This window comes from Pezoporus occidentalis, unplaced genomic scaffold (assembly GCF_034315485.1).
Source record: "Pezoporus occidentalis ecotype Australia unplaced genomic scaffold, CSIRO_AGI_Poc_V1 ctg159, whole genome shotgun sequence".
Classification (NCBI taxonomy): domain Eukaryota; kingdom Metazoa; phylum Chordata; class Aves; order Psittaciformes; family Psittacidae; genus Pezoporus; species Pezoporus occidentalis.
In genome coordinates this window covers 1,845,082-1,864,553 of record NW_026913415.1, presented here as the reverse complement: position 1 = coordinate 1,864,553, position 19,472 = coordinate 1,845,082, and the positions used below count along the sequence as shown (strand labels likewise).

Sequence of the window (19,472 nt, the reverse complement as noted above, 5' to 3'; positions counted from 1 at the left end):
GCATTGAAAGCAAAGCAGGTTATTTTTAAGGCTTGTGGTTGTATTTCCACTGCTGGGAAACATCCATTTCCTGAGGTCAGGAGAGGACAGGCAAGTAACCTGGAAAACCCCAGCTCTCCAGGGTTTAAACCCAGAGCAAAGCTGGTGACTCCACTTGGGTTATCTGGGGTTTGGATGGGGTGGGAGCGTCACCACACCCCCAGGGAAGGGGTGAGGGTCCGGGCTGGCTCCTGCCTGCCCATGGAGCAGGCAAACCACAGCCCAAACAAGCTTCAGAGTTTCCTGGCCAGGCCCTTTGGCTTCTCCACACTGCAAAGCACCAAAGCTGCCTGCTCACAGAGGCACAGCCCATCCTCATCCTCCTCCTCACCCAAGTCTGGGCCAGAACCGCTCTGATCCAGGAGGTTTTGGGGGTGACAGGAGCTGGGCTGCACTCTTCCCTGCCAGGCTGGTTATGAAGTTTGCAGAGGTTTAGGGGGAAACACAGCCTGGTTTGGGTTGAAGGGACCTTAAAGCTCACCCAGTTCCAACCTTTGCCACGGGCAGGGACACCTTCCCCTAGAGCAGCTTGCTCCAAGCCCCTGTGTCCAACCTGGCCTTGAACGCTGCCAGGGATGGGGCAGCCACAGCTTCTCTGGGCACCCTGTGCCAGCGCCTCAGCACCCTCACAGGGAAGAGCTTCTGCCTAAGAGCTCATCTCAGTCTCCCCTCGGGCAGGTTAAAGCCATTCCCCTTGGCCTGTCCCTACATCCCTTGTCCCAAGCCCCTCTCCAGGTTTCCTGCAGCCCCTTTAGGCACTGGAGCTGCTCTCAGGTCTCCCCTTTAGGAGCCTTCTCCAGGATGCCCCAGCCCAGCTCTCTCAGCCTGGCTCCAGAGCAGAGCTGCTCCAGCCTCGCAGCATCTCCATGGCCTCCTCCCCACCTCCTGCACCTCCAGCTTCTGGTGTTTCCCCAGGCTGGGCACACGGGGGTGTCCCACACCCCCATCCCTCCTCTGCCTTTCCCCCATTGCTGTGCCCTGCCTGGGAGTGCAGAGAAACGCAGGGTTGGGGTGGAATGGGGACATCAGGCATGGGAGCAGCAGGAAGGGCAGAGGAGGGGTCATCAAGCCCCTCATACATCTACATGCAGCTTCTGAAGGCACTGGGTCAGGCTAAAGCAAGGCCAAGGGAAAGCAGGGGGTGGCAGAAAGCAGGGCAGGAGCCAGAAGACACGCAGATAGGAAGGACGGAGCGGGCTGTGGTGACTCACGGAGGTGTGACAGGAGGGACATGACAAACCATCCCTGCCACCACCTCCTCACGGCTGGGAGAGGCACGTCAAAAGCAAGGACATCACCAAGCAGAGGAGACAGAGGAGGGAGGAGGACTCCGTAGCTGGTGTCCTTGTCCCTGTGCCACCTCCAGACACCCTGAGATAAAAGCACCTCAGGTTACCTGGGCTCATGTGTGGCAGAAGCCAGTGAGTGTCATTGCTGTTCTGTTCTGAGTTCAGAACTCCCCCTTGCTTTCTATAAGCCCCAGAATCCAGCGGTTTCTAGGGCAGGATTTGTTGGGAAGTCCAAATGCAAGGCAAAGCTTCCCCAGGCCACACAGCTGCAATGGAAAGAGAGAAGTGGATCATAACCCCATGGCCATCTCCCATCTGCCTCCTCCCCTGGGTTACTAACGAGGGCAGCATTGTGGTGGGGACTCTGTCACAGCTCCAGTGACATGAACCAGTTTCCAGGCACCTATTCAAATGCAAACAATAGGCCAAACAGGTTTCTTTGAGCAGCCACCCAGGGCAGATGCCTTTGAAACCCTTCCCACAAGCTTTAGCCAAGCAAACGCAGGGGTTCAGCAAAGGAGGGAGTTTATTCCCAGCACATCCAAGCCCTGAACAGGAGACCGGGATCCAGGTTAGCATCACATCCCCAGCCTCCAAAGTCCTCCCTACCACAGGCTGCAGGACATTGTCCACATTGCTCTTGGGGCTGGACACACAGCAAGCCCATGGAGCCCCCCAGCTCAGGCAAGCAGCCCACCTCTGATCTGGGGAGGCAGAACATGGTCCAGGGGCTCCTGCCTCCCTTTCCCCATCCCCAAAACCTCTTTGGCAGCTGCACCAGCCCCGGGAGTCACCCTGGATTCCATCGGGAGCCAGGAAGAGCAATCGCAGGCAATAAGGAGGTGTCTCTAAGAGGACACCCATTCCTCCCCCAGTGTGTGAAGGACCTGACCGGGGTGGCTGGATCCTCCTGGGAGCCAGACCTGCTGTGTGGGACAGGGCTCAGCACCTCAGAGCCTCCCTCCCTGCGTGCCTGGCGCGGGCAGGCCATGCCCACAGCCTGCAGAACAGGCTCAGCCTGGCAGCGAGCCCGGCAGGACAGGATGGAGCCTGGGGAAAGGAGCAGGCTGCAGGCTCTCACCCTCACAGTGCTGTCCCCAGCAGCGCTCAGCACCTCGCCAGCCTCAGACAGAGCACCTGAGCTTAACCTGCAGGGCCAGAGGAGCTCCTCGGGTGCTGGCAAGCAGAGGAAAGGGCGGAGAGGTGAGGAGCCGGGCATCAGGAAGCATTCCCCCATTCCCCACGCAGCTGCTGCCTGCCATGGCTCTGCAGCTGGTTTAATGTAAAACAGATTGAGCCCAAGCTCCATTTCCACACCCAACAACTCCAGACAGACAGACAGTGACGGAGGGACAACCACATCCAGAGCCTGCGCTCTCCACCCCTCCTGCAAACCCAACACACCCAGAGATGCAGCTCCCCAAAGCACAGGACCTACCTTCCCTGGGCTCAGAGGGACATTATCCATCCTGGCACAGAGAACTGGGACAGGGTCTGCCCTGAGCATCGCCCCAGCTCCGGCTAGGGGGGGAACCAGCCCTTTGCAGAGCACCAGGGCTGCAGCCTCCAGCAGCAGAGGAATGAGGAGAGCTGGCAAGGCCCAGCTGCAGCTAAAGGTGGTTCCCAGTTCATTCCCCTTGCACAGGCACTGCTGATCCCCCCGTAACCTCCCAGGGCTGGGAGCAGGAGGAGCATTCCCATCGCAGCCAAGGGAAGCGGCTGGTGCTGCAGCCCAGGCAGGGTCACGCTTCGGAAACACATGAGAAGAGCAGCAATTAGCAGGTCAGAGCTGCCAAGTCGGAGCTGTCTCGCTCTGCCCCGTGCCAGTGCCCTCCCTTCAGGCTGCCTGGGATTGCTCCTCTCTGCAGGCACAGCTCATCACCTCCCAGCGCGCTGGGGATGCACCCGGATGGGACCTTGGGCAGCGAAATCCCACCCCACGGCTCCATCCCTTGCACGTGCAGCCCCGGAGCTGCTGCCAGCCCCGGTGTGCTGATGTGCCTCTGCTCCCCGTTGGCAGCCAGCGTGCTTGCTGACGTGTGCCAGCAGCGCAATGTGCCCGGCAGGCCTCATCCTGCCCGGCCATCCCACCGGGAGCTGCACGCCTTTGCCGTGGGGAGGAGCCAGGTCAGGCCACTGCGCTGCTTTGGTGTCTGAGCCCCAGTTACGGAGCACTTGGGGCTGGTGGTACCCAGCACATCCCCAGCTTCCCCATGGGACCCCCCGGGTGCTTCTGCACCCAGGAGAGGGTTTTCCTTCCATGGTGGAGACAGCCCCAAGGGGAATAAGCAAGACAAGAGCTCCTGGGAGGCATGCATCAGCTGCTGCCATCTCCCCACCCACTGTCCTGCCTCGGCCTTGGCTTTCCCACGCAGGAGCAGCCTTGGGAAGCGGGAGGAGGAAGCGGACCTGCCCCATGTTCCCAGCGCTTCCTCTCAGCCCTGCATGCCCCAGGGCTCCGTGCCTTGCGGGGCAGCGGGGACCAGGCTGTGTCCTGGATAAGGGCAGCAACCAGAGCTCCTGGGGCTCAGGGAGCTCTGTGTGCACCCCCATGCCCCTCCCCGCCACCACCCTGCACCCTGGGGTGCCTACCCAGCAGCAGGAGCGCGGGGGCAGCCACTGGGATGCTCAGAGCTGGGTCCACCCTCCAAACCTTGGTGCTTTCACAGATGCCACTGGAGGGGGGGGGGGCAGCAGGATGCTCAAGCCCCCCACTTGGCCAAGGCAGACCCCAAAACCTGTGGGGCAGGAATGTTAATGGGAAGTGGGTTCTCCCAGCTGATGGGTTTGCCACACTGAGCCAGCCCTGGGAGCATGGTCCAGACATGGGGGTACCCAAGGGGTGGCTGGTGGGGCAGGGAGACCTTTGTCCGAAGGGCCACGGAGGGCACAGGTCCACCCTTGGGAAAACTGAGGCACAGCCTCCAGAGGGGGTGCATGCAGCCCACAGGGACCCTGTCCTGCCCCTAACCCCCTGCCAGGACACTGGAGTGAAGGATAAGCTGCTGGAGCAGCTGGGTGCTGGCACAGTGCTGGAGGATGGCAGCGGCAGGCTCAAGCCCAGTGCCCATTGTGCTCCAGACGGAGAGTGGGGTTAAGGAACGTGCCATCCTGCACGGAATCCGGCCTCCTCCGTGCTGGGCTGCTGCCAAGGATGCGGCCCAGGGTAGGATGGGGCTGGGGTTGGGATGCGACAGAGCAGGGCAGAGGGGACTGCCCTGGCCGCGGGATGCAGGAGGAAACGCGTCCTGCCTGGATGGAGGTGTGCTCATCCCACGGCTGGGGCCAAGGCGAGCTCTGGGAGCAGGGAGCAGATCCCGCAGCATTCCCAGTGCTGCTGTTGTTTGAACAATACCCCGCTGGCCTGCATGCCGGGGCTAATTTTAACCCTGGAGCCAGGCCAAACCGGCCCGAACTTTCCTCGCTGCGATGTATCCCAGCCATTTCCCTTCACAAACAAGGCCCCCGTGCCAGCCCCGTCGGCAGCAGCACGCTGCCCAGGGTCCCATCCCGACGGACAGGGCAGGATTTGCCCTTCAGTGGGTGCTTTGGGCTGCTGGGAGCCCCCCACTACCCACAGCACTTTGGGAGCTGGCTGGAATGTGGGATGCTGGCTCCCCGGGATGCTGGAGCAGCACGGTTTTCCACAGACATCTCTGGGAAGGAGGTGGGAGGGTTTTTTTCTACTGACAATTTTATTGAAAAGGCTTTGGGGCTGGGTTTTGTTTTCCCTTTTTGTTGTTTTTTTCTCCCTTTTCCCAGACAACAAAGAGGTGCCCTCGGCCTCTGTGCTTCTATTTAAAAAGTGATTGGTAAAAATGCTGCAGAAACATTTGCGAAAAATGGAAAATATTGAAAACCTCTTGTGACAAAAAGAAACAAACAAAAAAAAATCATTCTCTTCCAAATAAAGATCTTCTTCTTCTTCTGGTTTTCTTTCCATCAGAAAAGCCTGGAGTGTGCAAAATGTCGACCGCTTGGATTTCTTCTTCCCAGCGGGCTGGGATGCGCCCACCTCCCTGCTGCAGGAGGGAGGGCTGGGGAAAGCTAAAAATCACCGGAGGTACCAGCACACCCATCTCTCGTGTGACACCCCCTGCGTCCCCACCAGACCCGTGGCGGGGTGGGAGTCCCCATGGAAAGAGGTGGCACATCCAGCCTGTGGGCGAGCCCTTCCCTGCCCACCCGGGAAGGGGGGGGAAGAAAGCCCAAAGGTATTTGGTCACTAGCGTGATGAGTTCCCGGCGGGTCTCAGCCCGTCACAACCAGAGCAGGTCTGTGAGGCTGTGGGGAAGCAAGGGGAGGTGTTAGAGGTTGTCGTACATGCGCAGCGTCTTCTCCAGCTGCTGGCTGACGCGCTGGTAGAAGATGATCTGCTGCTTCAGGTAGGACTGCATCATCCTCTTGAAGTCGGCCACGCGCCGCTCGTGGAAGTGGTTCATCTCGGCCTGCAGCGCGAAGCCCACCACGCGGCAGCGCTTGCGGATCCCGTCCGCCTCCTCCTGGTCCATCCGGCCCTCGTCGCTCATCCGCTGGCTCTCCTTCACCTTCGCGAAGGCGCCTGCGGGGCGGAGGACAGGGCTGAGAGGCTGATGGATCCCTGCGATCCCCCTGCCCTGCCATTCCCAGCCAGCACAGGAATAAGGGAACCTGCGTGCTCCCAGGCTGCCGTCTCCCCTTGCCCATCAATCCCCATCCCTCTCCTCAAGGAGTCTTTTCCCTCTGGATTCCAACCTCCCCAACTCCGTTTCTGCCCCATCCCCAGGCAGTCAGCCTCACACTTAACACATTCTGGGGAGTCTGGGTTACCGGAGGGCTGCGACTCAAGGCTTGGGGTACAAAGCTAACATGGGGCAGCGTTATCACAGCCAAGCCCCCTGGCTAAGCCCACCCCACAGATGTTTGATGTCCTCCCATGGATGAGGTTCAGAAGCAGCTTTGGGAGACCCCAGGCTGGGAGGCAGTGAACTGGGATGCGGGAAGGGCATGCAGTACCGGCTGGAACTCGCTGGGAAAGCATCTCCCTCTCCCAGAGGCAGCTGATGCTCTGACACCACTTTTCCCCCCTCCTTCCATTTATTTTTACAGCTCGGTTTCGAAAGAATCCTGCGTGGCTCCAGCCCTGCATTCCTCCCCCTCATTAGCACAGAGGTTTCAGGCAAACAGAGATCCTGTTTGCCTGAAAACAGGATCTGCCCCGTAGATCTTTCCCCTCTCCCTGCCCCTCGCTGGGTGCACCAGACTCGGGGTTACAGTGCTCCGTCCGTGCCAGCCCTGCTCCCAGTGGAGAAGAGGAGGAGGAAGAAGCAAAGGTTGGAGGCCAAATCCTGCCTTCCGCTCTGCCCACACAGCCTTACTTCCGGATGGGATCCAGCCCCTCTTAACCGGCGTGTAATCAAGGTGGGGAGGGACAGGCGAGGAGGGGACCTGCATCCTCCCCTTCCCCTTTGCCTCCCGCAGGGATGCGGAGCAATGCACGGACACGTGCAGATGCCCTGGCTTCACCCCAGGGAGAGCTCCCTGCCCCCACGATCCGGGAGGAGTGCGTGGACTTCGGCCCCGCTCCCAGTCCCAGCACACCCGCTGCTGCGTGCAAAGGGACACCCAGCCCTGCCCGCGGGCTCCCATGGAAAGGGCAAAGCAGACACGGCTCACCCCCCTCCTCCTCCCTTGTACCCCAAATACTCTGGGGACTGGTGAGGGGGCAAAAGAGACATAGGGAGCACGCAAGGTGCCTGCTCCTGGGCTCGGAGGGGCAGGGACTTACTGCTGAGTTTGACCCTGGTTGTCCCCAGGAGGTCCAGTGTGGCCAGGGGGCTGCAGCAGGGCTGGAGGAAAGAAAGGACACATCCACATCCCACCAGCCCTGTGCAGCCCCCCTGGCCCAAGGCCATGTCCCAGCCCTGGAGCAGCAAACTTGGGCCTCTGCCAGGGAGGGAGAATGAGGAGGAACAAGTGGTGGTGGATGGGGATGCTCATGAGGTCAGGGCAGGTCACCCTGGAGGCAACAGCTCCTGCTCAGGGCCTGGAGGAAACAATGCCTGCGTTGACCCCTCCAGCAGCACTTGAGGAGCCCACAGCATCACATGGGACAAAGCCTTATGCTGGACCCAACAGCCCCAGCAGCCTCTCCCAGGCTGGGGTAAGTAGGGAGCTGAGCCAGCAGGGACCATGCTGCCTCCTTGAGAGCCACAGGCCCCCACCCTCATTCCCACCCCTATCCTGATACCCCATTCCCATCACTCTACAGCACAGGATTTCCTCATTGCATCCTGACCCCCACTCACATGGGGCCATCGTGCAGAAGAGGTCATCAACAGGGGAGGAGTCACCCTTACCTTTCTGGAGGTGGATGATGTCTGGGAAGTTGGAGAGGAGCCCTTGGTACAAAGAGAGAGTGTCCAGCATGAGGAACAGGTCATTCTTGGGCTGCTCAGCGAACATCTCCCCCACGGTCTCATACGTCTTGCCCGTGTGGGAGATGGCATTGTTGAGGGCGTCCAAGCTGTAAGGCGGGTCCATGTGGAAGGAGTGGCTGATGGCTTGGAAGGCATTGCCCAGCTTCTGGAATTCCTTCCGGAAGCCCCCCACGTGCTTGCGCACCAGCTCCGAGGCCACGTTGGTCAACTGCAGGACGCTGTCGTCCATCTTCTTGCTGAAGGCCTTGAAGGCATCCACGCGGTCCTCCACGTCCTGCAGGTCCTGGTGCTCCGTGGGGATCTGGATGGTGAGGAGGAAGCTGGCGCCCACCATCTCGTCCTTCTCCGCCCGGCGCTTGCCCAGCTTCCACTGCTTCTCGTCGCGGCAGCAGAGGAAGTGCTGGAAGCCCTCGTACTGGGAGAGGACGGGGTGGCTGGTCATATGGTCCATCCAGAGGATGAGCCGCCGCTTGCGCTTCTCGATGAAGTCCTCCTCGAAGCGCCCGGTGGCCTGCTTCTCGGGCAGGTGGGGCACCGAGATGACCGTGAACTTGTGCAGGAGGCGGTTGTAGAGCCAGTCAAAGTGCTTGTACCGCCGGTACACGGGCGAGTTGATGTTGCTGGGGGTCAGCTTGTAGGAGATGTAGCTCTTGATGCCCTTGAACTTGGTTTGCTTGGTTGGGTCCTCCACGGAGCAGATGAAGGGGTGAGGGTTGGCCCTCCACTGGGGACCTTTGGAGCCCATCTCGATGCAGTACACCTCGGCGATCTTGGACATGAGGGGCACGTCCCCTAGGATGAAGGCTTCCACCCCCGAGCGGACGAAGCAGGAGAAGCGGTTGAGGTTCCTCCCCACCACGCTGCCTCTCTTGGAGGAGCTCATGCTGTCCTGCCGCTCCAGTGCCGGCTTGGGACGGTAACCGGCGTGCTGGTCGTGCCCATAGGCTGGCGGGTACTGCAGGCTGGGCGAGGGGTGCCCGTTGGTGCCCGGCGCGCTCTGGGGCTCCTCCACCACCGTGCACGCATCGTCCCAGTCGTCCCAGTCATCATCATCATCATCCTCAAAACTGCCCTGGTAGGGGATGCTGGGGTTGGAGGGAGCTGTGTAGAAGGATGAGTCATGCCCGGGAGAGCCGGCCGGGCTGCTGGAGTAATCCGTGTAGTTGGAGCCCGACCGGGAGCGGAGGATTTCAACGTAGGAGGCTGGGAAGAGGCCGGTCTCCCCGCGGCTGTTCTGACCCTGTAACCACCCATCCAGGGAGTTCTCGCTGAAGATGACGAGCTCCTCGTTCTCCTGGATGCTGATCTCCTCTTTGTTTTCGCTCTGGAAGTTGTAAAGCGCTCTGGCTTTCAACGCCATGGCCGGGCCCGGGGGCACACACAGCAGCCAAAACCCCCACACGCTGTGGGAATGGGAAAGGGCTCGGCCGGTTCCTCAGGGAAATAGGAAAAGCTGGAGAAGAAATCCCCTTCGAGGCGTCGCCAATGTCCGCGTGTCCAAGTGACCCCCCGATCCCGGTGCCCCGGTTAAGAACACCATTCCTCGGTCAAGCGAGCAGCATTCCCGTCTCTCCTGCGGGATGTAACCCCCGGCAGGACCCGGAGCCGAGCTCGGCCATATCCTCTCAAGTTTTAGCTCGCTGGGACGCTGATCCCGCAGTTTCACTTTCCAGGAGGAAAAGACGTTGCTGCCAGCGAGAAAACCGATCCAAAACGACTTTTCCTGGCGCTCCTGTGGGTAAAACAGCAGTCGGCGGGTGCCAGAAAGCGCCGGGAACCGACCCCAAACGCAGCCCAAGCTCCCGGTGATCCCGGCCCCGGGATTTTGCAATTCCCTTCCGGCCCGACGGCCGCGGGTGGTTGTTGCTGGGTTGTTGTTGTGGGGCTTTTCCCGCTGGAATCCGCCAGTCTCCCGCAGGACCGAGGGCACGGGCTCCCCGCAGGCCCGCGCCGGGGCCGGTACCGGGAGCGCCCGGCGGCTGCCAGCGCCGGCGGCGGAGCTGAGGGAGGAGGGATCCCGTCCCGGCCGCGCCTCCCGCCCCTCCGCGGGCCCGGCGGGACGCCCTCACCGCATGGCCGGTTCAGGGCGCCGGGGGGGCACCGCCACTCGCTCCTACCGCTCGGGGCTCCGGTGCCACTCTCGGTACCGGCGTCCGGTTCCGGTGTGTGTGGCCGCTGCGCGCTGCCGCGGCTGCTGCCCGGGGCTGCCGGTGCCGGTGTTGGTGCCGCTGCTGGTGGCGGAGCCGGTATCGGTGCCGGCGGCGGGGCTGTCCGCCAGCCTCCCGTGACGCTGCCCGGTGCGCAGCCCGGGAGCCGCGGCAGGGCGCACGCTGCCCTCTGCAGGCAGCCGGCCCGGGGGACGCGGCTCCCGCTCGCACCAGGGCCCGGCTGGCGACACCGCCCGCTGCCGCTGCCCGCCCCGGGAGCACCGAGTCACGGAGCGGCGGGGGGGGGGGGCTGCCGTTAACCGGGGAGAGCGGGGCACGGAGCCTCCACGCCGCAGGAGGGCGCTGCAGGCCGCGCCGGGCGGAAGCGCGTCAGGGCGGGCGTTGCCATGGAGGAGCTGAGCGCGGCGCTGGCGGCCGGCGTGTCCCTGGCAGCGCCCAACAGCCCCGCGGGCCCGCACCCGCGCCTGGCCGCCTACAAGCCCCGCGGCGGCCCGGGGCAGGCGGAGCGCCGGCAGCGGCTCCTGCGCCTGCAGCGGCAGTGAGTGGTGTCCGCTTCCCCTTCCCCTTCGGCCCTGTTCCCGCCGGGCGCTGGGGACGCGGCCCGGGCCGCGGTGCGTCCCGCAGGGGACAACCCGAGCTGTTTCTGCCCCGTCAGGAGGCGGCTGGACTACGTGAACCATGCGAGGAGGCTGGCGGAGGATGACTGGGCAGGGGTGGAGAGCGAGGGCGAGGAGGGGGAGGATGCGGAGGAAGAGGAGATGGACGTGGATGCTGGCAAGAGGCTGCCCAAGCGCTATGCCAACCAGGTGAGGAGCTGCTCAGGGCCAGGCAGGGAGGTCAGCAGCCACTGGGGTGGCTGCGCTGGGGCTGGGCAGGATGTGTCCTGCCTGTGTGGTGCTCGGAAAGGAGCTGCACCTCAGCTCTGTCTCTGAGACGTGCAGCGTTTAAGTGGAGGATGGACGGGGGTGGGCTGCCTGTGTGCTTAGGGAGATTTTCCAGCCCAAGTTTGTTATGCATCACTTGGTTCAAGAGTTCTGTCTCTCGCCATGTCTGGGACACTGGGAAGGGAAACCTCCACGGGTGGGTTTTATCAGGCTGGGTGCCATATTAGTCCTAAAAGTCTGACAGTGTCCCAGGTAACCATAGCCAGGCCATCCCTGAAGAGCTCACCTTGTGTGGGCGCTTTACTCCTCATGTTCAGGAGTCTCTAAGCTCTACCATGTATTTAAAAGTAAATCAAGTGATGGAGGGAAGCTGGAGTGGGGACCAAGATAAGGTGTGCCCAAGCAAGGACACTGTTGTAGTCTGAAGCTTTGTGAGCAGCTGGGGAGCAAGGGGAAAGCTTGGGGGGAGTCTGTCATGCAGGTTGGTTAGAGGGAGGGAAGGAGTCAGCCTCCTAACAGGGCGATGAGCAGCACAAATTGCCTCTGGCACACTCAGTGTAGCTGCTGAAGCCAAGTCGAAATCTTGTTCCTTTCTCCTTGAGCTGTGCGTTTTCCACAGCTTCAGGACAGTTGTTACTCACTGTTGTTTGCTCCTGGATTTCTCCGCAGCTGATGCTGTCAGAGTGGTTGGTGGATGTCCCTGTGGATCTGGAGCAGGAGTGGGTTGTAGTCGTGTGTCCCGTTGGGAAAAGGGCGCTGGTTGTGGCATCCAGGGTAAGCAGCAGCCATGGTGATGCTGGTAAAGCACCTGCACCTGTTTCCTAGCCAACATGACTGGCCTGTGTGTCTGGCTTGACTTAATCTTTCTCCTCTCCTACTTCCTCACAGGGCTCGACAGCAGCTTACACCAAGAGCGGCTTCTGTGTCAACAGGTTCCCATCCCTGCTGCCAGGGGGGAACCGGCACAATTCCATGGGCGAGAAAGGTAACGGTGTGAGGAGGCATTTGGGATAGAGAGAGTTCCCTGCCTCTCCCTGTGAGTGTGTGCGTGGCAGGCTCAGTGCTGCTGCTCCAGCTTCCCTGAGCTGTGCCTTTGTGTGCTCCTTACGGCTTCAGGCCTCTTCCTGTACCTCTGGGGATAACTAAGCGTGGGCAGTATCCAATACCTTTATGCTAGATAAGAACAGCTTCTAATTAGCTGCCTGGTTTACTGCTACTCTTAAACCTCAACATCCTCTCTGTCTTCCCAAAGAGAGCTGTGTGTAGTGTGGTTTATTTAATACCTTTTGTAGCTTCTTGCTTGCCCTGAGGAGAGGTTACTCTTTGATAAATGCCATTTGCCTGGAACGCGCCTTTGCTTGCTGTGCCCCTGGCTGCTGCCTCTGTAGCCTTGTTGGATTCCTCAAGTAAAAAGGCTTTTTGTGGTCACAGCGTGTGTTAGCAGAAGGGGATCCCTCTGCACCTCACAGCCTTACATCAGGGTAGGCTTAATGCAGCAGCTATTTGCTCTGGCATTTGCCTGTTGGGTTGGGCAGTCCCTGGAGCATGTCTGGACCTCCCTGCGTTTGTACGTGCAGTGTACTGCATCTTGGACTGCATCTACAGCGAGGCAAAGCAGACTTACTATATCCTTGACGTGATGTGCTGGAGAGGACACCCTGTTTATGACTGCCAGGTACTGAATCCCCCTCCTCTGCCCTGCCCTCCTTTTTGTTCCCTGTTCCATGAGCTGCTTTGCAGCCAGTGCTGAGCACTGCCCACTACGCCATAGGATGAATATTTTATCTAAGCACCACCATCATCTTTACAGGTTGTGCTGGCTACTGGAATAGTGGGTGCCTCTTTTGTGGGTACTGGGGGACATAGCAGATTTGGGGTGCTGGCTGGTTCTGCAGTGAAGCTGAGTCTGTGCAAAGGGATGGAGATGCTCGGCAGGGGCTCATTGGTGATGTGTAGTGGATAGTCATTATGTCTGCTTCCTTTCACAGACTGACTTCAGATTTTTCTGGCTTTCCTCAAAGATCCAAGAGGAGGAAGGGCTGGGAGAGAAAAGCAGGATTAATCCTGTAAGTTCTTTTGTACTCAGGGGAGGCGGACGGGGGGGGTAAGCTCTCCTGTTCAGCAGGCTTCAGTGCTTTCTTTCACAAGCGGAAGCTGGTTTTGTTCACCCCTTACAGATCAGGCTTCAAAGTGTACTTCTGATGAAATGGGATGCCACGTTCAGGATGTAAATAGAACCACTGAATATTGTAAATGAGTGTGGTTTTATGTTCCTCAGCCAAAGTGCTGAGGGAGATCAGAAAGCAGGGTATCAGCTAACTTCCATGCTGCTTTTAGCTTTCCCTTGAAATGCAATGGAAAACCAGTGTGGTTTCTACAGGGGCAGTGCTGGTCGGCAGCCTGGCTGGGATGGGATTTATTCTTGCATAGTCTTGTGGGCTCACAAGGCAAGGGGAAAGGCTTGTAAAGCTTTAACCTTCCCTCCTGTTTAAGCTCACTGCCAAAGGTGTAGTTTGGATGCTAGATTGTCACCTGGAGTCCCTCCTGAGTGAGAATAAAGTCTTCTGTTGAAGACTTAAATATGGACATCAGACCTAGAGCCCACAGCAGCTTGGAAAGGGATTTTTGAGGACAGACAGAAGAGATCTGGCAGCCTGGTTTATGGGATATGGTTTGCAAAATGGGACCTGGTGGCTCTGCAGCTCCTGTGCGTGCTCAGCCACAGCGAAGCAGAGCAGCTCCTGAGGGCTGGGCACATACAGATACCATCCTGTGCCAGCAGCAGTAGTATCTGTATGTGGAGAACATCCTGTTCTGACTCCGATGGGAATATCCACAAGACCAGCTACCTAATGAAGGGGGGTTGTTTCAGCTTTCATTTCCTGGGTGGAAAGAGTTGCTTGGCTGAGCCAGCAGCTTGGAGCAGACGTCTGTCTGCTTTGCATCCTGCCCAGAGGTCATCATTTTCTATTTCGGTTAGAAGAGCATCTCAGGGTCAGCTCTCCTGAGAAGTCCTTCCTGCAGTCTTAAAATGCTTGGAAAAAAAGGTGTGGGGAGCATGTGGGAGCTGTGCACTGAGGCTCTGCCATCCACATCTCATCTCCCACGAGAGGGAGTCATGGAACTGGGATGGTAAAATACCTGAAATAAATCATTCTGGGCACTGTAGATTTCATGCTCTCTGGGCATTGTGGGTCTTCTTTTAAAGGTCACCTTCTGTTTTGGGAATGAGGCTTGTGAAATTGCAGCCAGGTACAAGCTTTATCCAGCACTGATGGAGAGATGGTGGGGGTTACTGCCAACAGCAATTCCACCCCATGCTCTCTGGTGGCAAGGGTGATTTTTGTAGGTGTTCAAGCACTCCCAGTGTGTCCAGTGGGCTATGCTTGGCACCAAAGCACTGCTTGGTCCTGTTTTGCCTCTAGATCTGGGGTTTGCTGTTCTGAATCCCATCAAGAGGTCTGTCTGTCCCAATAACCCCTAGTAGTCACAAAGATCAGTTGCTGAGGGAAGAGTAAGGTATTGGAGATACCCATCATGTTTCCCTCCGACTTCATCAGCCAGTGGTTACACCTAGATCATGGAGTTAATGGTCACCAGTGGACCTGCCTTTCAGGAGCTGGTCTGATCCTTTTTCGAGCTTACTTATGCTGTTAGGCCTCTGATACCCTGTGGGAGGAAAGCCAGAGTGTAATGACATGGTCCCTGCTTGAGGTCTCCTCTCCAGTTACTTCCCTTCACTCTCTCCCTCTCACACTAGAGCAAATCCTTCCTCCCTATCTGCCTCCACATTGGTGCTGGATTCAGTGACCTGTTCTGCTTTAGGCCTTGCAGTTGTCTCTCTTTTAACCCTCTTTTACTCTTTCAGTTCAAATTTGTGGGCCTGCAGAACTTCTCCTGCTCCGCGGACAGCCTGTGTAAGGTGCTGGCTATGGACTTCCCCTTCGAGGTGAGAACATGGTGGGGGGCTGGACCTCAGCCTTAGAGTCACCCCACTGCCAGTGCTTGGAGAGGCACGTCCCCTTTGTTCAGGAGCTCTGAGCTGTGCTGCTGTTTCCCTCTGTAGGGGATGGATGCCTTTCATGCACGTGGCTGATCTCTTGCCCTCTCACCAGGTACAGGCTGTATCCAACCAAACTAATTACAAGAGTTAAACCGTGTGCATTAGCACTCCCTCTCTTTGGGCTGCCTTAGTTTGCTGCTATTGACAACCTGGCAGAGCCTTTGGGGAAGGCAGGGTAGGTGCAGACATGCAGACTGCCTCCAGAAGCAGCACAGCTCACATTCATGCAGCAGTGTGATGGACAGCCGACCTTTCCAGGGCCAGAGCTGGTCCTGCCTGCTGCCCTGGGTGAGCTAACGTGGGTACAGGCATGAGGATCTCTGCCATGTGCTGCCTTATGCAGTGGTGTTTCTCCAGGGGTCTGCGGGGTGGGCAGAGTGGTGTCTTTCTCTGCCCTCAGCCACGGGCTCTGTGTTTTCTTAGTGTAGCTACTTCCATCTGTCTGTGTGTGAGGCACTCAGCTATCTTGTGTCTTGTGGGGAGGAAGGGGAAGGATGCTGGGAAGCTCCTGATGGTTTTTGAGGGGTTTGGGTGTTAGCAATGGGCACGTGAAACGTACTGGGGCTGGGGACAGGTAACTGCAACAGACATGGGTGGGAGGGGTTCAGGTGAGTCTGTCCTGCTCTTACTACCATAGGATCTTGTGGATGGGATAGCACAAGCTCTGCTCTTTGCTTTAGGACAGAGCTGGCAGCCTCCTGCCTTTGGCTCTTGCAGCTCTTGGCTCTCCTCAGGAGCCATTCTCCCAGGAAGAGCAGCTGAACTGGGCACCTGCCTTTGCTGCTTCAGCTTTAGGAATAGGTGCTGGTGTGCTGTTCTGCTGACCTGTGGGAGAAGAGCAGGACAGGCAAACCCACGTGCCACCCATGTTTGTGAGCAGCAAGAGAGGTTCTCGTGAAAGCAGCTCGGTCTGATTTAAACCAGCCGGCCTGACCTGGCACTGCAGCGGAAGAGGATGGAGGCAATGGCATTCCAGCAGTGTCAGTGACAAACATCTGGGAGCCAGAAGCTCCTCCAGTGGCTGCAGCAGTTCCTGCAGAGTGCCTGGTTTAGCCCTAGGATCAGGAACAGCCTCTACAGAGGTTACTTGTCCACTAAACCGAAAGCCACGTGAGGACTGATTTGGCCTTCTGCATGTCAAAGCCAGGATAGTCACTAGAGGGGGGTGGAAAGTCCCATCCCAGGTTTCCTATAGCTGACTCACTCAATGCCAAATGCTTTGAGTGCCTCTGTAGAAACAGCCATTCCTGTATTTACTGCAGAAAGCTTCATTCCTTCCTCAGGCATCTGCTCCCGGGAGGAAAGGCTGGGGAGAATTGCCCCACTGTGGTCAGAGCAGAGAGCTTGCAGCCTGTGAAGGAGACCATTGCAAAAGGCATAGGGAGGGAGGTGGAGTTGAGCAGTCTCCTTTGTGATTCAGCTGTGATTTCCCTCCCAGGTTCTCTCAGGCCAATACATGCGACCCCAATAAGTGCAGTTTGGCTCAAATCAGATGGTAACACCCAAAAACCCCATGATGCCCCTTCCAGGAATGAAGAGAACCGTGGATCCCTTCATGGTGGCCCACAAGAGGGAGCCCAAGAAATCCCTGTAAATAGCTTCCACCCCCAGCACACAACGCAGTAAACTTTGCAGAGGACAGAATGCAGCCTTGCTATAGATAGTACAGCATAACAGAGGTCTTATGCCTGGCCCCAGCATTTGGGATCCTCACAAGGCTCTAGTGCATGTGGTGGTGACAGAGGGGGTCAGTGCTTTCAGATCCGGGTCTTCAGGGTTAATCTGTAACCTCCAGTTAGGAGCAGAGCTGGTGTATTCAGCAGAAGTATCTTCCACTGAATCCAATGGACTTTGGCTCAGGTGCCCAGCACTGGGTTTGCAGTGGGTTTTGGAGTGGATCTGAGGAGCTGTTGTGCTCCTCGCACATCTGAGGAGTAAAAGAAGGCAGGGGGGAGCCCTGTGGAGCACCTAAACTCTGCAAAGCACCATTTGCAGCAGCCTTGAAGGGTGCAACTCTGCCAGGGCAGCTCCTCAGCCAGGTCTCAGAGGCAAACCTGAGGACTTTGAGGTTCAGGGATGTGTCAGCCCTTACTCTGCTGTGGCTGGTGTCAGTGCAGTGACTCACGGGAGGGACCCAGCCAATGCATCCAACAAACGGGAAGGAATAGGGAGGAACTGAAGAGAAGTCAGGGAGAGGAAGAACATCCTAATTCCACCAGGCTGAGCTGCTTGGAATTCTTCCACTTGGGGGAGATCTTTGGAGCTGTCGGGAAGGCAAAAGCCTTTCCAGGCTCTGAACTTTACCAAAACATTCCTGTGGGTGCTGGAGAATCCCCGTTGCTCATCAAGTGCCTGCACCCACAGGAATGGGCTGGATGTGCAGGCGTGGTGCCACAGACTGGGGCTCTTCCCAAGTCTTCCCGGGAGGCAGGGGAGGGAAACGCCTTGTATTTTACGTGTATATTCCAGGAGTTATTGCTTGGGGAAGGGCCTGGGAGCAATTCAGCCTGAGGTGGGCTCTTTTTCACGTCTCTTCTGCCCACTCAACCACTCTCAGTTATGGCCAAATGGCCTTTTAAGAGCTAAGAGGAGCAGCACCTCCAGCCTTAGTCAGCCTGACGGCAGGATCCAGCCTCACCGAGCACACCCCTGGGAAGCACAGGAAGAGGGGAAATGCAGATCCCTGAGCAGAGTGGGGTAAGCTCAGCCAGCTGCAGGGTTGCAGAGTGAGGAAATAGCAGCACAAGAGTTAGGGCCTAAACCTTCAAAAGTCCTGAGTGCCCTTAACTGTCATTGATTGCTGGAGAAGTTCCCTCTTGGGATGCATTAGGAATTCATTGTGCCTAAGGCAGCTGGAGGAGGCAGCAGTTACGCTCCTCGGCGTCACCAGCTCTGACTAATTACTCTCCAAATGTATTATTTAAAATACCCTTAATCCAGTAAAGTGGCCTCTCTGTGCATTGCCTTATTCAGAAACCCCATGGCTTTCCTGCAGGATGGCCTCCCAGCAGCCAGAGGAAAGCGCTGGTTATGCTGCAGGCTTGGAGGAAGTCAAGCCATGAAATCCTCTGATCCCGCAGGTTTCTCCTTTCCCTTCCCCTCTTTATTGCACTGCTCGAGGAAAAACGATCCAGCTGGGAGGTTTGGCCGGTGAATGGAGCTTGGGGCCGTCGTCTGGCAGCCTGGCATCCACCTGCAGAGCCTCCAGCTCTGTTCATTCACTCCCTGTCTCTTTATACAGGTTGACGGGCTCCTCTTCTACCACAAGCAAACCCACTACACCCCCGGCAGCACCCCGCTGGTGGGCTGGCTCCGGCCCTACATGGTACCTGAAATCCTGGGGCTGGCCGTGCCCGCCACCGTGCTCACTGCCAAACCAGACTACGCTGCGCGGCAGCTTCAGCAGATCATTGAGAGCAAGAAGAGCAAAAAGCTGGCAGCAGCAAAGGGGGACCCGAGCAGCGCAGCGGCCACGAATGGACACTACGAGCTGGAACATTTGTCTACCCCTCAGCCAGGAAACTCTCCCGAGGGCTGGGATAGAGCAGGGAGCCACATGGAGAATTAGGCTGCTGGGACAGAGAGGTTGGGTAAGAGAAAGGAAAAGGTTCCCTGCTTCTCACTGTCCCTCACGCTCCCTGAGAGGGGGGCAAAGGTAATCAAGATAGGATGCGTTTAAAGGGCACGAAGGCAGAATGTCTGCTGCAAGTGCCTCTGGGTTATGATGATGTTGGGTTTTTGTTAGTTTTCTTTTTTGCCAGGGCTTTTGTGAAGCCTCAACGGGACTGCCCGGTTCTTTGCTAAGGCAGTCGTGCGTCAGGAAATGAAACGATCCATCCCCACGCTGCAGGGCTCCCGCTTCAGCTCCTGACCCTGCTGCTGTTAAAGTCCCTGGCAAAGCTCCAGCATAGGAACAGTGCTCAGACCTCCGAGGTGCAGCTGCTGCTTGTAGCAGCTCCACCTCCCCAGCCCCGGAAATCAGCCTTTGATCCGGCTCTTTCCCCAGCCCTTCTCAATGCAAGTGTTGTGGTCAGTCCCCTTCTGGGAACCCAAAGTTTACAACAGGCTGCTGTAAATCCAAAGGCTGGGCTTTCCACACCCCACCTCACAGAGAAAACCCCAATTCCCTTGTATCCCCTGCCTCCAGGCACAGCTTTGTGCAGCATAAGCATGACAGGAGCCTGTCCTCGAGGCTTTCCTCAGTAGGGGGAGGAAGGAATGGTTTTGCTCTGAAAAACGCCAGCATTGATGGTGCCAAATAAAAGGTTTCTCAGAAAGACAAATTCTTGAGCGTCTTCCTGCTACCTAAGGGTGGCTGCGTGCTGTGCCTCCAAATAGGGCTGAGAAACTGCTCACAGCACTCACTGGAGCAGAGGAAATGCTCCTGTGGGTTCCATTCTCCACCGTCCCTCTTGGCTCAGGCCAAGCCCACTTTGCGAGCACCAGCTGCTGCCTCTCCCTAGTTTTAGCAGGGAGGAAAAAATCGTCCTCCATATCCACAGGTTGTTTTTCAGAGGGAGCTGCAAACCCTCTTGCTATGGAGTGAAACACCAAGCTAAACACAGCCCTCTCATCCATGAAACTGCCCCGGAGGAGGGCCTGCATCCAGG

The 19,472-nt window shown here is 58.0% G+C and overlaps 3 protein-coding genes across 3 annotated transcripts in view; 1 reads left to right on the top strand and 2 right to left on the bottom strand.

The window, feature by feature from the left end:
- The window catches only part of COMMD4 (COMM domain containing 4), a 136,054-nt gene that overhangs the window by 44,349 nt on the left and 72,233 nt on the right, over positions 1–19,472 (bottom strand). The gene's annotated exons all lie outside the window — the stretch shown is intronic.
- SNX33 (sorting nexin 33) lies at positions 5,004–10,013 on the bottom strand. The gene is made up of 2 exons (XM_062612180.1): positions 7,667–10,013; positions 5,004–5,889 (listed from the first exon to the last, which is right to left on the bottom strand). The coding sequence occupies exons 1-2, from the start codon at positions 9,105–9,107 to the stop codon at positions 5,636–5,638; spliced, it is 1,695 nt and encodes a 564-aa protein (XP_062468164.1). The 5' UTR covers positions 9,108–10,013; the 3' UTR covers positions 5,004–5,635.
- Positions 10,215–19,145, top strand: SNUPN (snurportin 1). Its single transcript, XM_062612203.1, has 8 exons — positions 10,215–10,453; positions 10,571–10,721; positions 11,469–11,573; positions 11,688–11,784; positions 12,377–12,474; positions 12,788–12,865; positions 14,668–14,748; positions 18,104–19,145. The coding sequence occupies exons 1-8, from the start codon at positions 10,302–10,304 to the stop codon at positions 18,428–18,430; spliced, it is 1,089 nt and encodes a 362-aa protein (XP_062468187.1). The 5' UTR covers positions 10,215–10,301; the 3' UTR covers positions 18,431–19,145.